This window comes from Coffea arabica, chromosome 10c, assembly GCF_036785885.1.
Source record: "Coffea arabica cultivar ET-39 chromosome 10c, Coffea Arabica ET-39 HiFi, whole genome shotgun sequence".
Classification (NCBI taxonomy): domain Eukaryota; kingdom Viridiplantae; phylum Streptophyta; class Magnoliopsida; order Gentianales; family Rubiaceae; genus Coffea; species Coffea arabica.
Window position 1 is genome coordinate 11,086,113 of NC_092329.1, and position 17,099 is coordinate 11,103,211.

Consider the following 17,099-nt stretch of genomic DNA (forward strand, 5'->3'; position numbering starts at 1 on the left):
AGAGAGAGAGAGAGAGAGAGAGAGAGAGAGAGAGAGAGAGAGAGAGAGAGAGAGAGAGAGAGAGAGAGAGAGAGAGCTATCAATGCCAATAACTAATTCTTGTTGTCAAAACATTTTTTTTATAAATAAAAATTTGGGTGGGTAGGTGCCGGAACCATAGGTCACTTACAAGAATTTTTAAAAATTGCCTACTAATACATTCCTTATATCGACAATAGTATTCAAATATGCAATGGTTTGTGAAAAAGTAACTCATTCTTATCAATTGAGTCAACCTGTATTGGTTGATATACATGCTATGTTTTAATAGGGAAAGATGAAATTTAAAAAGTGGGACGAAGAAGGAGGGAAGGGGGATTGAAAGCCAAGATCTTTAAATCCTAAAGCCTCAACAATTTTTGATATATGTCCTCATTATTCACAAAATGCATAGCATATTCTTTGTTGTACAACAGACATTAACTAATGAACCTCTGCTTATGTATGAATTGGCTGACATAATAAATTGAGGCTCTTTTCGTGGATAAGTATATCTTCACATAAATTGTAGATCAACCTTCAAAAGAACATGTACAAATATTCTTGAAGGCAAGCAACACATTCTAAACAAGAAAAAACGAGGGTGGTTAGTGAAAGGAGAAGCTAGAGAGGGTAATTAATAGCATTTTAGTACTGTCAAAACTGAATTCTTATTTCAAGACAAGGAACAAGATCCAGCAAATTTCCAATTTGCACCAAGAAGCACTCCCAACATGCATCATTATTAGTGATTCCACGCTAATTAATTGGGGGTCAACACGCATTAGAGTTGAAAACATCCAACGATCAGACTAACATTTAAATGGCTAAGATTTCAACTATTGTTGAAACTTTTGATTTGTATTTATAAAGCATTCTTTGATAAATGAAAATGTACAGCAAAATAGTTCTCATACACTAGAAGGGCGTATTCGTCCACTTTCAAAAGACAATCTCATTGCAGTTTTTGGTGGGAATTTGGTCTGCAAAGCTAATAATTCAAACCATCCCACAACATCACGTATTGCATAAATTTGGAAAAAAAAGCCATTTTAGGGTCTTTCTCTTCACCCTCTCTCTCCCCTTCTCTCTCTCTCGCTCTTTCTCTCACATAACACACAACCATAGCTTGAGCTAGGCATAGACAAAGAAAGAAAGAGATATAAATAAATGAAGGGGTTATGACATATGATTTATGAAACTGAGATGCTGAGTAGTGGTAGTCTATGAAGCCAAACCACCTCACCTAGAAGGGTTTCTTTGGAACTCGTGTAAGCTTTCGGAAAAAGTTTTGAAGTCGCCGGAAAATAGTAACCTGATCAGGTTTGCGAACTACTACTAGGATGGTGCTTTATTGTCATCTTAAATTCTTTCAAGAAAAAGAAAACAACCCTTTTCTTAATTTCTATTCCTCCATGCATTTGGCACAGTTTCAAACGTTTTCCCTTTCTCTTTATTTGTAAGTAATATTATCATGTCAAAAAATATGCAAGTTCCGTCTGGAACTCATCAGAGTCAAGCTTTGGGATAGAGGGATAGATCTGCTTCTGCTGCTTCCACTACTGATCATCAAATCTTATTCTTCTCAGAAGAGAGATTTGTTTTCCTTTGTTTTCTCATCTTTTTGTCAGCTGGGCTTTTTCCCAAAATATGGCTTACATCATGATCTATTTATTCTTTCTCTACACTTCACAAGTTTTGGAGAAAATCTTGGATATTTTTCTTCAGACAATATACTTTTTTCCTTGCTTCAAAGTTGGCTTTTTCTACCAACGTAATCTGTGCAAACCCTGGTGCCATCTTTTATGGTTTTCATTGAAAATATTGTAAAATTTTCTTGTGCAGCCAAAGGGTTTTCTGGTTTCATTTTTAAATTCCGTTTTCAGTTCTATTTGGAGCTGTTGCATCCATCAAATTTTTATTTTGCAGCCTTTGAAGTTGTATCAACATGGAGGTAGTATTTTTCTCCAAATTTCCAGTTTGTATTTAATCGTTAGAAATTCATCATATGTAATTTGAGTGTAGGATCCTGCATTCAAATCAACTTACTTGACGTTCTTGAAAATCTAAATTAATACGAGCATTGTATTATGCAATATGTCTTATTCATACCTGAGAACACATTTGATTGTTAATCTTACTTCTTCGGTCTTGAAGGCCATTTCCATTTCTATTCCATTTATTCACACAACGTTCAAAAGATCCTTCTTTTGGTTTTATCAGAGAGTATATGCATCTAAGTGTATAATTCATCTCTTACAAATTTCTCATCTTTTTCTTCAAAACTTCATCTTCTCTCTTTAGTCTTCCGCTCCATTCCGGTGGATGTGTACTGTGTACAAGAAGCAAAAAGTTCCCTTTTTTGGGTACATTATCCACTATCAAAGTTCAGATCTTTTTTATACTGTAACTTGATTAGAGGTGTTCTACTCCTTTTTTCGATGTCCAGACTCTAAAATCAAGGGTTACTAGACCTTTTCATCTTTTCTTTTCCTTAAGGAGGAGAATTTAAAAAAAAGGAAGAATATGGTAGCAATTTTTATCTTTATGGATCTGATTAGGCTTAGTAATTTTGTTAAAATTTGTCAAAAATCAAAAGGGTTCATTGGAAAAATGTTTTTGTCTGCAGACTCGAAAAATGGGAAGAGGAAAGATTGAGATCAAGAGGATTGAGAACAACACTAATAGGCAGGTGACCTTCTGCAAGAGAAGAAATGGACTTCTCAAGAAAGCCTATGAACTTTCGGTTCTCTGTGATGCTGAAGTTGCACTCATTGTTTTCTCTAGTCGCGGCCGCGTCTATGAGTATGCCAACAACAAGTAATTTTCACTACTCAGCTAAGCATTTCAAAGAACACCACTTTTTCTGCTGAAATGTTGCAACTTTTCAAATTTCTTAACTCCATCAGGTTATGTCTAGGTAATAATATACTTAATGTGCTTGAAGAATTGCATGTGGGTGACAAAGATCTTGCCTTTTTTTTTCTTCTTTTTCTTCTTTTCTGTTGTTAATTTATTGGTCAAGTTGTGATAATATATGCAAAGATGTATTATAATTGTCAGAAAGAGGCTGTTAGGTTGTCAGACAAGCATGCAAAAAGCAGATTTATAATCAGCAGATGAAAATCTTTAGTCATTGATGAAGCCTGATCAGAGATTTCCTGTGTACTTTAGGTCATTGGCTGTCTAATGAGAATAATAGGAATTCAGTATAAGATGGGGAAGAAATAAGACCACAGAAATAGAGGCTGATGCAGACCGGAAGTTTGCAGGAGTGACCTTCAAGAGAAAAAAATGAAAAAGAAATTTTCAGGAGAGACCAAAAAGGAAAAAAAAAAAAGAAAAGGCTAAGGATAGATATTTGAGATCAGAAGTTTTTCATTGGAACCTTTGTTACTTCACTTGACATTTTTACAACCCTCTAAATATTGTGAAAAAAAGCAGGAATAAAATCACTTCTTTATCTATTCTATTCTTTCATCAATATATTGAGAAAGGAAAAAGCCTCAAATAAGTTCATTACTTAATTTGGAGAAGAAGATGAAAATCTTAAAACTCTTATTTAGATAAATCATTTAAAGTGCAGAGGAAAATTGACAAAATAAAAAGCAGCTCTAGCCTGTATAATTACACAAGCAGTTAAGTAACTCACTGAGACATGTAATCAATTAAGCTGCAATGGTTGATGTGCAAAGTGAAGAGAATTGTCAAAATGATTTTTTTTTTGTTTTAATGGCTACTCCATTGTTTTTTCCTTTATTGGAAGACCCAACCAAGAAATCCCTCCTGAAAGATGTACAGCTGCTATATCTCCTTCTATCTCTTGCTTCCACAAGTACACTTCTTTATTACACATAAGCATCAAATTCTTTTTTTTTTTGCTATGTTATTCCTTTGTCACAACTTGTTTTGAGAAATTTATATGAAGTGTAAAATATGTTAATTTTTTACTATGGCTAGTTTCTTAAAGAAATATGCAATAGTGCAAGGTTGGCTGGAATGATGTCTGCAGTGGATGAGTAATTTTATCACAATGTCTGACTCAGTGATAAGTGGTTGAAGTCTTCTATCTAATCTCAACATTATCTTCACTAGCATATGGATTAATGTTTCAGCAATATGCATGATAAGTTATAAATGAACTTCATGATTTGATAGCTTTAAAGCAGCCAAATTCATTTTTAGCTCTGTCCGCCATGGATCCTAAATGTGGGCAACATGCTAAAATAGGGCCAAAATTTACACAGGATATCACTTTTTGGGGTTAATTTCACTTTGCACCCTTTAACTACACCTAAATTTCCACTTTAGTCCTTAAACTTAAAAATGGGGCACTTTAGTCCCTAAATTATAAAATTTATCCGACTTAAGTAACATCATCAAGGAAGTGAGACAGATTTTATGCCTAAGTGGGTATACTTTAGCGACTAAATTGGAACAAATTTTATACTTTAGGAACTAAAATGGATAAATTATATATTTTAGGGATTTAAGTACAATGAAATTTATAATTTAGGAACTAAAGTGTCCCATTTTGAAGTTTAATGACCAAAATGAGAACTTGGATATAGTTAAAGGGTGCAAAGTGAAATTAGACCCTAAACTTCAACATGACTTGATTTGCTCTTCAAATTTTAAATAAGGACAATAAATGGGCCCCTAATTATATATCTAGGTTTTTTTTTAAATTTTTTTTTTCAAAAGTACATGTAGCTGTGAACAACTTTGTGAGCTATAAATTAGATCACAAACAATCAATCTTCATCCTTGAGTTGCCAAGTAAAATGCTTAATCAGGTTAACATTTCTTTTTCCAATTTATAGCAACAAATTGCTTAGTGTTTTGGATTCCCTCTTGATGCAATAAAAGTTGGACTATAAAATTTTTTTTGTACCAAATTCAATTAAAAAAAATTTTACGTTTCTAATTTGTCATCTTTTACCAAGATCTCCTTTCCCATAGAATTAGCAAAGATAATATTGAAATTATTTGTCCATGACATTTGCAACTTTTGTTGTTTGTAATAGCCAAAATGGTTATGGTTCGTCAATTTGTGCCCTTGTGAATGAATTTCCAAGAAAAGTAGTACAATGAAACACGTGAACAATTTCCTTTTCATCTTGGTTTATTATTTACGTATTCCCTATATGTTCCATTTTCGCATTTACTTATCAATATACAAAAGAAAAAACCAAAATTTCGAAACTGGAAATTTTAAAAAATGTACTATACCTTGCCAAAAGGAATCATGGTTAAACTTCCTGGGAGGTGAAATATATGATTCAATAAATATTTGGCTTCTGACTAAGCATGAAAAATTAGATCTTCAACACACTATTTGAATACATAAAAATGGGATGATTGGGCAGCTGTTTTTACTATGGTGGCAGTACATAGTACTCACCTGTCACCCTCCACCCCTGCCATATTCTTGAAATGCCGCGCTTTATCCGAACAACCAAGAAAACATAATACTATTTATAGTACCACATGATATCCAAGCACCAAACGAGTAAGGGAACTTACAGTTTACCACTCAAGTTAATTTGTTTTGTTGCCTATTTCCATCTTTGGGGGCCTTCAATTTGCCTGCCTGTTTCATGTCCTACTCTTCTTCTTTTCTGTGAAAAGTGTACTCCCCGGCTGTCCTGTCCCCCTCCTTCTCTTTCTCTCTCTTTCCTCTCCCCTCTCCCATCTCCCACATCCCTGATTACCACAACCCTGCAAAAGTGTGTCCATAATTCCTAACCTGAAATTAGTACTAACGAAACCTCAAAAGTTTTGCTTTTCCTATGTCTGTTTTCCATTCTACCATGAGTTAAGTGAAGCATTAATGAATGAAATACTCATGAAGGAGGGGAACTTCAAGCTAAACGAATGTGCAGTGCCAATCTCTTCAAACTGAAAGATATATGAATAAAGAAAAGGAAAAAAATATGAAGTATATAAAGCATATATGGAGTATATAAGTTGAAGGTTATGGGTTTGAGTCATCAAGGAGTGTAAGTAGGGAACCACTGCTGATCATCTTTGAAAAATAAAAAAAAAAACGTAAGTTGAAGGTTGATGAGATGTAGAGGTAGTGACTTTATAACTTTGTAGCAAGTACTTGTTCTAGAGCTGAGGTTCTTGAATGATAATATGGAAAACTAAAGCACACATGAAGTGTATAAGTTTAAGGTTGATGAACTGTAGAGGCAGTGGTTTTACAACTTTGTAGCAAGTACTTGTTCTACAGTTGAGATTCTTGAATGACAATATGGCTACTGCTTCTTATCTACTTCCCATTTTCCATCAACTAATGAGGGTTTGTCGCTAAACCGCTCTGTCAAATGCCACTTACAGATTCCTAGTTTTGAGTGTTTCATGACTTATTTGGTCAGACTTGACTCTTCACTTTAGTTTAGTCCAGCTTATCCCATCATCACTATCCTTCGCAATTACTGAAAATGATAAGCTTATGATTGGTCTTAGTGATTCCCATAAAAGCATAATTAACCCAATGCTTTAATTATCTTAACTGAGCACACATGTGATTAGCGGCTTTTGGAGAAAAATGGATCATTTTTGAACATGTCTCAAAAGATGTGATAACACTCAACACAACAATTTATAGTAAGCATGATCGCCCTAGAATTTTTGTTTCTTTTCTTTTTCTTTTTTATTAACTGTAACGGCATGTAACAAACACTATCAAAATTTTTAAAAAAAAGTAGTATCAAAATTACCCATTTTGGTGGTCAAATAATAGAAGAAGATTAAGCATGAAAGGCATTGTAAATGCTTTATTGATTCATGATATGGTGATTGGTGAGGCTGATGAACATCAGTATGATGTCTCTCAATCAAAATGGATAATGGGTTGATGTCATTGTTCTAAGATTCCACCACTTCTTGAAGACAGTCATGCTTGGATGCTGAACTTAAACTCATATATGGCTAAGGTTGGCTTGCTTCATTTTCGTGCGGATTCATGCTTGGCTACTCAGAAGTCTCTTGCACCAGAAAAATACCCACTTACCAAGCATTCTTTTCACTTCTCTGTCTTCCACTCCTATGTTAGATCATGTCATCTGTCGTGAAGAAACATTCATTTAGTGTTCTCAGCTCAACACTATTCAAGCAGGGAGATCTTACATCACCTCCACATTCACATCCTTTTTTTTTTCTTTTTAATATATTCTCTGGTCTTAACACTTCGCTCGCTTCATTCTAAATTCCATTTTTAGCTTTCAGTATCTTCTGCTGCTTCTGTTCTCTATTCAAAATGGATTCACCAACATTTACTCCTTACTCACCCTGAAGGTTGCATCTTTGGATTTTACTCACCCTAAAGAGTTTATGAACCTTTTCATTTGTTTTTTGGTTTTTTCTATCTTATTTACTGTTTACATGAAGACCTCAACAAGTTTTGCAACTTTCTGTCAAGCCTTTTGAAGGAGGATCATGGACCTCTTTCAGGGTACATCAGGACACTGGAGAATGGGAAATTTGCTCAGACTTGAAAAAGCTACTAGTAATAAGGTTCTGAGTTGACCAAGTACATATTCAGCTAAGTTTGGTTGACCTTGTCAGTTCGAAACTTCAGATACCTCTCTCTTTTCTCTGAGTGTGTGGGGCCACTGGAGTTTCATTACTTTCCTCATCGGAGTCAAAACTTCACGTAGCCACGTTAGTGCCAGTGCGTGGTCTGTCTTCTTATGTATGCACTTTGGGATTCTGTGTTTTGTGAGTAGTTCTTCCCCAAGCCTCCAGAAAACAAAACGGGATGTAATTTTCCCTTCTTGGAATCATTCGACAGAGGTTTCTGCCTCTGAGCTCTCTTATATCGCATCTTTAATAAATCTATAGCATTTCCACAATTGTCCATGTCAGCTGAATTTTTCTCATTCCTACGCCATAATATGTTATGTCAGTTTGAATTTGTTCTTATGGTTGTAATTAGTAAATAATTAGAGTCCATTGGGATTGCATTTTTTTGAAATTTTTGTAAAAAAAGAAAAAATTTCATAGTACTTTTTTCTTTTAAATGTGATGTATTTGAGGTAACGAAATGGTTGAAAAAATACGTGAAGTGAATATTTTCCAGAAACCCCAAATAACTTTTCCACGAAAAATTGGCAATGCAAATAAGGCTTTAGACTTGTTTGTTGTAGGTTGAGTTAGTATTGTACCAATAGTGTTTTTGTTTAACTTGTCACAAGAATTTTCCAAATATTTTCTTGTTACTGAAACAACTGACTGTCGAACAATTTGTAGCAGCATAAAGAGTACCATAGACCGGTACAGGAAGGCAACCACAGATGCTTCAAACAGTTGCTCCACTCAGGAGATCAATGCTCAGGTAAAATGCTTACTTTCTTAGCACTTCAGACAAATCGTGTACCATATTCTATGCATGTAGCAACAGAAACTTAGCTGTTTTCTAAAATATGCTGTAGACTTTAACCCCTTGCCTTGTGTTTAGTTCTACCAGCAAGAATCCAAGAAACTGCGCCAGCAAATACAGATGATCCAGAATTCCAACAGGTGATTATTATTAATTTTTTTTTTTTGAAATTTACCATTGCCAACAATTGCTCCACAGAAGCATGCGTGAGATTGTAACATCTGAGAAGCTAATTGAAGAGTCAGTTTTAAAATGATACTCTTAATTTAATGTTGGTTTATTGATTTAATACCTATGCTATGTATAAGATTAACTTTATTCTTACTTAGATCAGCAATGGGAAAAGATCATCAGAGATTCTATTCGTTCAACGCCCCTATTTAGTCAATGTTCAATATCCTTGCCAAAATTGAGAAAGTGGAGTCTTTTTTCACTTCTGTTGTTTACTAACAACTAAAGGGCATCAATCATTCGACCTAAATTTTAGAGTGAACTCATCACTTTCCTTCAAATAAGATAAAAATGGCCCAAAATATGTTAAGGCTGAAATGTTTTGTCATAGGACTCTTAAAAACAGAGTACAGTTTGTTTAAGTGGCAATTATAGGAAGGATCAGATCGTCAGTCGGGTTATATAAATTCGAGCTTCTGAAATCTTTTCTTGCAGGCATCTCATGGGAGAAGGTTTAAGCTCCCTGAATGTGAAGGAGCTGAAGCAGTTGGAGAACAGGCTTGAACGAGGCATCTCAAGAATCAGGTCAAAAAAGGTATCATTGTTCCCAAAATTAAACCAAATAGGTCACCCTATAGGACGACTCAGTTTAATCATAGTATCAGTTCTGCCTATAAGACCTTAACCACTAAAAATGAGACAAAAATCAATAGTTTGTGTTTGGTTCCTTGTTTTACACTAAATTATAGTACTTCATAGAAATTTTACTTAAGTCTGACAGAAAACAACTCCAATCCAATTTTAATCGTTAAAACGAAATAGGTAAAGGCATGGGCGGAACTAGGGGTGGCAGGGAGGGGCTCCACCCCCAAGTTTTGGAAAAATAAGTTTTTCTTACTTAAAAAAAATTAAAATTTTTAAAAACAATTTTGTGTAAATTTAAACTCTTGCCCCACAAAAAATTAGATTATATATTTCAGGATATATACTAAAGTTTTAGGTGAATTAGATTTCACCTCTTAAAAGGAAATTGTCTGGTTCCGCCTATGCATACAGCCTATCATTCATGGACACATTCACCGGCTGACAAAAACTGATATAGGGTTTCATTATTTTCTTTCTATTGTGGACATGAATTTATCGCCCTCTCAATAATTAATATATAGCCATTTGGTTCATCCTTGCATTATTCGTAACTTCATATAGATATTTTTTCCCAAGAAAAGTATGAAAATTAATACTGATGATTCAAACTATTGGCCAACTACATTTAATTTTCCCTATGTTCTCATTGTCATTTTCATGTCTGTCTTCATCTTAAACAGCATGAAATGATACTTGCAGAGACTGATACCCTGCAAAAGAGGGTAAGGTTTTTAAGTTCTACGGTGCCATGCTTTATAATTGCATTTATGTTTATACACTGTATCCTAAAGTTTTTATTTACTTTTCTGTTTTCTTGTTAATAGGAAATTCAGCTGGAACAGGAAAATGCTTGTCTCAGAGCTAAGGTAAGATTCAGTACAGAAGATGCTAAATTACTATGCTTTAACACATTCCAAGAATACAGAAATTCACAATAAAGGGATCAGATGCTAAAGAGCAGAGTTATGTATGTTGCCTAGTAGAGAATAGAGATACAGCCATTAGTGGCATGGGGTGAACCAAATCTTAAGCCATGTGTTATAGATATCTATATCTTAAAAATATGAAAACTAAAAGATAAATATGGAATGGGGATTACATTCAGATTGTCTGATATAGTTGAGCAAATGTATAGAAATTTTGTTTGTATAGCTAAGTATTTTAGAATGTGTATAATGATTGATTAGATCATTAGAGATGATTGTGATGTAGTTGGGTGAGATTCCCTTTGTGAAGCTGATTTTCAGGTGATTAATAAAAGTTCTATTTTGTCCAAGAAAAAAAGAGATAAATATGGAGCTTAAATATAGATCTATACGGTGATCTACACTTAAAGTTAACAAAAGAAAAAAAAAAGTTAATTTTACAAAAATAAAATGTTCTATATTCTTTGTTTCAGATAGCAGAAAATGAAAGGCTTCAGCAACTGAGCATTGTGCCACCTGGGCAAGAATACAACGAAATGCAGGCTTATCTGGCTAGGAATTTGCTTCAACTCAACATGATGGAGGGTCTGCCTGTTTTTCAAGTCCCTGACAAGAAATCTCTTCAACTCGGGTAAGCAGCATATCCTACATATTGCCTTCTCAGCTTGTACACTATCAAGAAAAAGTTCGTGATCCATATGTTTGCATACTGCGAAAACTATCTCTTGAGATACATGAGATTCTACCGTTTTATGCAAACATATAAAATTCTTATTGGGCAAATACGCTGTAATGTAGAATGCTGTTAGCTTAAGGTCCACACTTTGCGTTTCAGGTTGGATCTAGTAGGTTAATAACTAGCTAGGTACCAGTTTTCTGTTCCAAGTTAATCTTGGTAATGTTCTCTTACATTTGTGATTGATTAGCCCTTCAATTTTTCAAGATTATCTTTTGGGGTAAATTATTCCAATCTTATAACATTTTCACTATTGATGCAGGTAGACTCTGCCTGAGAAGGTACCTCTTGGAGTTCATATATTCGAAATAATTCGCATTGACTTGCTTGTAATATTATTATTGCGACTACAACGAGACAAAGCAGATTGACAATTTAAAATGGAACTAATAGTTTGTGCAACTCGTGTGTGTTGAGTTGACCATATCAATCGTTTTCTCTTTTGTTAATGTTACTACTAGCTAGTAATTATCCATACATCTATGAATTACTCTCTCTCTTTCTAGTATTCAAATGGTGGAAAGATGCTGTTTCTTGTTTCTTACAGGTGGATAACTTATTTATGCTTGATAAAAAGTTGGCAAAATGTTTTGAAAAAAATTAAATAAAGAAAAACCATTAGAATATCTGGAATTCCATCATAAAATTGCACACCACCCGCTTTCAGATTGCCTTTTGAGCTCTTTCTTGATTTCGTGTGAGTCTCCTGGGCAATTACCTTCTGCTTTCAAGCGAGTTTCTTGCTCTTGTCAATTTCTGTTCAAATAATAGATGTGTTCTCTAATTTTTGTTCTTGACCTGTTGATTAATGTAAAGGAAGAGTTAATGGTTCCAAGAATCAATTGAATTCATGTCCTCAAGAGATGCTGTTTTCAATATTTCTTTGGACAAGATTTCAAGAAAGAAATATGTTGTATGATTCTATGATGCAAAAACAAGAGATTTATCTGTTGAATTTGTCTTTGTATCTCACATCGGGAGTTTTACAAAAAAATCTCTCCTTTTGGTGGTTATAAATATAATAGATATAAGTGAATTTAAATGTGCTAAGGGCACTAGTTCAAGAGAGTTTAGGGAGCTCACGCCCCAATTTGAGAGGAGTTTTGGTCCATATTTTTAAACTCGGACCGGAAAGTGAATCGGAAAACCTTCCGGTTCATGGTTCCCGGTTCAAAAGTTTAATAATTTTTTATTCATTTAAGTATTAAGAATTTTGAATAAAACTAAAATATTTGTCGCACCCATTTTTGAAAATAAATAATAAAATTTATGGCGTTAAAAAAATGTATTTATTGATTTTAAAATAGAATAAACAAAGAAAAAGGACCTAAAATAGTATTTAAAAAGTGCGACGATTTGGGCCCAAAATAATAGTTTAAAAAGGATTTTTAAGAAAAAATAGGAGTTGTTACTTAGTATTGAGTTAAGGTGTACCAAATCACCCAAAATATATTTTTAAATAAAAAATAAACAAACTCTTTTTTGATAACAGGTCTTCGAAGAACAAGAGAAAAGAGTTCGGGAGTCACGGTTGAAGAAAGGGAAGGCAAAAATTTGATCTAAGCCACCCTTTCAACTTAGCCAAGGCTAGTTGCGTGATTTAGTAAAAAATTTTCTTAGTCTAACCTATAAAACTTATCACATTTGGATGTTTCTATATGGATGCAAATTTAAACCTAAAGAATATCGAGAGGGTCGAAATATCTCTTCAAAATTTAATTAGTGCAAATCACATTAATTGTGATGCCCAAAATGATTCTTAGAAGAGGTTACGAATATGCAAAAGATAAGACTCGAAAAAATAAAGAATTATAATAGATAAATATACATGACCTAAAAGAGAGGAATGCAATATAACGAGTACGGGAGACTAAGATTCGTAACTCAATTTTCCTTTCTATAGAGGAGATACGAGCGTGCTAAAGTTAAAAAGCCATACTTGTCCATTTTTCATATTTGAAGGGTGACTATCCAAACCTAATCAAATAAATGATCTAGCCTACTTCTAATTTCCTAAATGAAATGCAAGTCTAAATGTCGTGTTTTATGCACATAGGGATAAGAGAGATAGTATAAAGGAAATATCATGCCAAATGAGGAAAAGGATCCTAAAAGTGAAAAGTATGCATGAAATGCAATAAATGTCATGTACAGTATGAATTCTAGCGCGAAAATGGTCTAAAGGATCTAACATTGGATTAGCCCATTTCAATAAGTCTTCACTAGCGTTGGACTAGTGAGAAATCAGGAAGAAAGACCACAATTAGCGTTGGACTAGTGTGGTGACATCATGCATTTATTATAACTAAATAAATCATATAAAGTATAATTAAAGCAAATAAATACATAAATCACATAGAGCACATAACACATAAACATAATATCTATATGCAAAACCCTAGTGAAAGCGAATAAACACGTAAGCACCCAAACAAATAAACACAAATAAAAGTCTAATAACTACAATCTAAGAGGAAATTTTAAAAAAATAATAACTTAACTATTACATTAATCTAACTAATTACATTTTTGATAAAGTTAAAGCCTATCTATTACATGGCCTAATTAAATACATACCTTGAACATCTATCTATTACAACTTGGCATTTAAATGCCTCTCAAATAACCATCAAAATTAAATAAAATACATGAAACTTAAAAATGCATAAAAATGAGTAATTAAAAGAAAAAGCACTCAAAGCATGCAATTACATATAAAAAAACACATAGAAGCACATAAGAGGATTAAAAATAATGAAAGAAAGTATCTCCCTTGAAGTAGTGGTCAAATGAGGCTAGATTTGTCCTATTTATGTTTCAAAATCAACAAAATGGTTAAGGCACCAATTTAATTAACAAATAAATGATAAAGAAGCGAAAATAAACATGAAATATACCAATTAAAGCATTTAAATGAAGTATAATTAACAATTAAAAAAAATAAACAACTTATGTTTAAGAAATCAAAACTAATAGGAACCTAATTGCAAAAATTGAGAAAGCTTTTAGGGTCAAAATATAATTATTATAAAATAGGGGTAAAAAATACTCAAGAATCCAGGGACTGGACTGCAATTTTCGGATCTGATTTTTGAGGTAAAAGGCTGATGGGCCATTTTTATTTCTTCTTGTCGGCTGAAAACCCTTGACCCAATAGAAAATCCAAGGAAAAACGATGGGGCAGCCCGTCATCTTTGACCAAATAAACCCAATCAGAAAAGGTGGGTTTTAACCTCCAAAACCCATGCCAAAATCCAAAAAAATAAACCAAAACCCATTTGCTAAATCCAACCAAACTAACCCTAAACCCAATAACTAAACTTTCTTACAAAACCCAACAAGATAAAAATCAACTAAAAAATATTTAACCCTAATTATATCCTAAAATCCAGAATTACTCTACCCAAATTAAAATATAAAAAGAGGATTAAAACTTAAAAGGGGCAAAATTAGTTCAATTTTTCCAGATTTTGAGCTGTAGTACAAAATTTGGGGGGTCAAAATATAATTTCCAAAAATCACATGCATCTTGTTCGTGGCTTTCTTCTGCAGTAACCCAGAAAGCTTATTCAGCACACGAAAACCAGCCATGAACTCAAGCAAAACTAGTGGATTCATCAGCTAAAACCCAACAGGAACCTCTACTCAACAAGAAAACAACACAGCACGAGATCAGTGGTTCAAAATCCCCCCCTCCTCAGATTTGTAAGTAGAAAGAAAAGTAGACAGCCTTCATTCCTGGGTTCCAAACAAAGCCCCAAAACATAGCTTTGATCATGAGCTGCAAAACTTGCAAAGATAACAAGGACAAACATTCATAGTTGATGGCTTTCACATTAACTTGCCAGTTTCATCATCCTTTTAATAAGATGCGTCAGATCCAACCATAAACATATGACAAGCACAGAACTCATGAAACAATAATAAAAAAAAAAGTTCCTATTTAACAAGTTTAATTTTTGCCTGTGGATTGTAACAAGCAGAGGAAAGGGTTAAGAGTTACCTAAAGATGAATTTTAGACGAGGTGGAAACCCAAGGGAGTGACCAGAGGTTGCTTCTGTGGAATTTTGCAAATTTGTAGATGTATCAGTCAAACGGATTCGTGACTTTGAGGGGCAAATTCGAAGGCTTTCTCAATGTTTTTTGCAAAAAATTTCTGAACAAAAATTTCTGAACAACTCTCAGCGCGAGTGGGCTCTTTTTTTTTTACAAAAACTAATTTCTGTTTCTTTCTCTCTTTCTTCTTTTGCCTTTCTTTTCTAAAAAGAATTGAAAATGATTTTCTTAAGAAAATAATGAAACAAAATAAACTAAAGATAAATAAAATTTAAACAAGATAAACTAAAAAATGAACAAAAAAAATAGGAATAAAATGAAGTAAAAAATAAAATGACAAAATTTTGGTGTCTACAATATTTATTTTAGAGAATAAATACTTAATAAAATCCGGTTGAACCTCCCAAATTTTACCTGTTTTTACTGGCTCAACCGATTCTTGACCGATTTTGACCGGTTCAATTAATTCTTTGGTTTTTTAATTGAACTAGACCGGATACATGGCCGGTTCGCGGTTCAATCGATCGAACCGCAAACCGGCCGGTCTTCAAGTTTTCAAAATATTGGTTTTGGTTAGGTATCAAACCAAAAGAGTAAGTTTTTAGACCGTTAAGCAATTTGTGCTATTTAGACTCTTTTGTATTTTCAGTTTTATATGCCTTTTAGATCTTAGAATTATTCCTACATTTTATACTCTTTCTTTTGTACTCTTTTTCTATTATAACAAATCTACTATCCCTTCATCCGTCGACGTAGATTAGTTTGACCGAACTACATAATTGACTGAATCACGTTAAATCTTATGTTTCTCTGTTTGATTTATTTGATTTGCTATTGTCTTTATTGGGTTGTCAAGAACCCTATTGTTTTCGTTAGTCAAATCTTATGTTTCTCTGTTTGATTTATTTGATATGTTATTGTCTTTGTTGGGTTGTCAAGAACCCTATTTTTTTCGTTAGTCAAATTTCTGGAACCAAACTTAACAATTAACATTATCTAGTAGTTTTAGCACAACGTATTACGATACAATATTTACTACTAAATAATAAAAGTGTCAAGAATTCAACTTTACGGAAATCAACTATACATTACAAAAAATATTAAACAATTGAAATGAACATTTTGAATCTTGTAACTTCTTTTACGATATGTTATTAGAAGGCAATCTTGAGTTAACAGTGTGGATTGAGTGATCAACTGCTAAACAAACCACGCGTAGAATTATAGGCAATTAAGCTTCTATTTGAATTAAAAAAAACACAGTATTGAATGCATTAAAAACCTCCTAAGAAATGAGTTGTTTGAAGCAAAAAATTATAAAGATGTCAACAATCATTTGCGGGCATTCCTGTGCTTAAACAACATGCATGAGAAGCCCTTTTAGGGTCTAAGAAATACAGAAACATAAATTAAGATTTTGCAGCATGAAAGTAAAACTAGAAAAAGAAAAAATCAAGAAGTCAGTAAAAGAAAAAGTCTAATTTAAGAAAATTACTTCAGTTGCTCTTCATGTGTTTTGTTGATTTGTTCCTTTAACTTGGTTATCTTCTACTTTGAGTCTCTCTCCAAACAATTCATCCCCACAGCATCATCAATATTAAGGTTTCATCAATATTAAGTTTCCATAGAGGTTTTAGTCTTTTTAAGCTACATTATAATCTAAGACCGAAAGATTGGAATGTAAAATATAAAATATTGGCTCACCTTGAATTCTACAGATAACGGATGATTAGTATATTGTTTTCCTCTATTTTTCATCACAGCTTCATTCACCAGGGAAAGAAGTTGCTGAAGCTGTTCAGCTTTCTTGGCTGCAAATCTTTTGTCTTGTTATCAAATAATACGGTTAATACCACTAGCCTATTCCCACAAATCTCAAGCATTTCCTATTTCAAAACGATAGCAAAATAATTTCAAGTGAAGAGTTACACTTCAGGAAGGGAAGGTTTTTTTTTTTTTTTTTTTTTCCAGAAATGATAGAGATTTTATTTCTTAAAATAAGGAAGTAAACACTACATGGTATGAGCAAGGGCTCAAATTTTAACTTTACAAAAGTGGACAAGGCCACTGAGGAGCTTTGAGTTCCTCATCAAAGTATACGCATAGCTAATCTACTCAGTTTAGCACTGAGTCTATTCATTTCAACAGGCAAGCTAT

The 17,099-nt window shown here is 33.3% G+C and overlaps 1 protein-coding gene across 4 annotated transcripts; it reads left to right on the top strand.

Moving 5' to 3' along the window:
• The first annotated feature begins 1,201 nt into the window (after window positions 1-1,201).
• On the top strand, window positions 1,202-11,424 carry LOC113714322 (agamous-like MADS-box protein AGL11). 4 transcript variants are annotated; one of them, XM_027238115.2, is made up of 10 exons: window positions 1,202-1,341; window positions 2,648-2,838; window positions 8,278-8,362; window positions 8,486-8,547; window positions 9,074-9,173; window positions 9,904-9,945; window positions 10,048-10,089; window positions 10,623-10,780; window positions 10,985-11,044; window positions 11,148-11,424. In XM_027238115.2, the coding sequence occupies exons 2-9, from the start codon at window positions 2,657-2,659 to the stop codon at window positions 11,001-11,003; spliced, it is 690 nt and encodes a 229-aa protein (XP_027093916.1). In that variant the 5' UTR covers window positions 1,202-1,341; window positions 2,648-2,656; the 3' UTR covers window positions 11,004-11,044; window positions 11,148-11,424. The 4 variants fall into 4 exon arrangements, with proteins under 4 accessions (XP_027093916.1, XP_027093918.1, XP_071925825.1 ...); XM_027238117.2 differs by having other exon boundaries at window positions 8,281-8,362; XM_072069724.1 differs by lacking the exon at window positions 10,985-11,044.
• The last annotated feature ends 5,675 nt before the right edge of the window (window positions 11,425-17,099 follow it).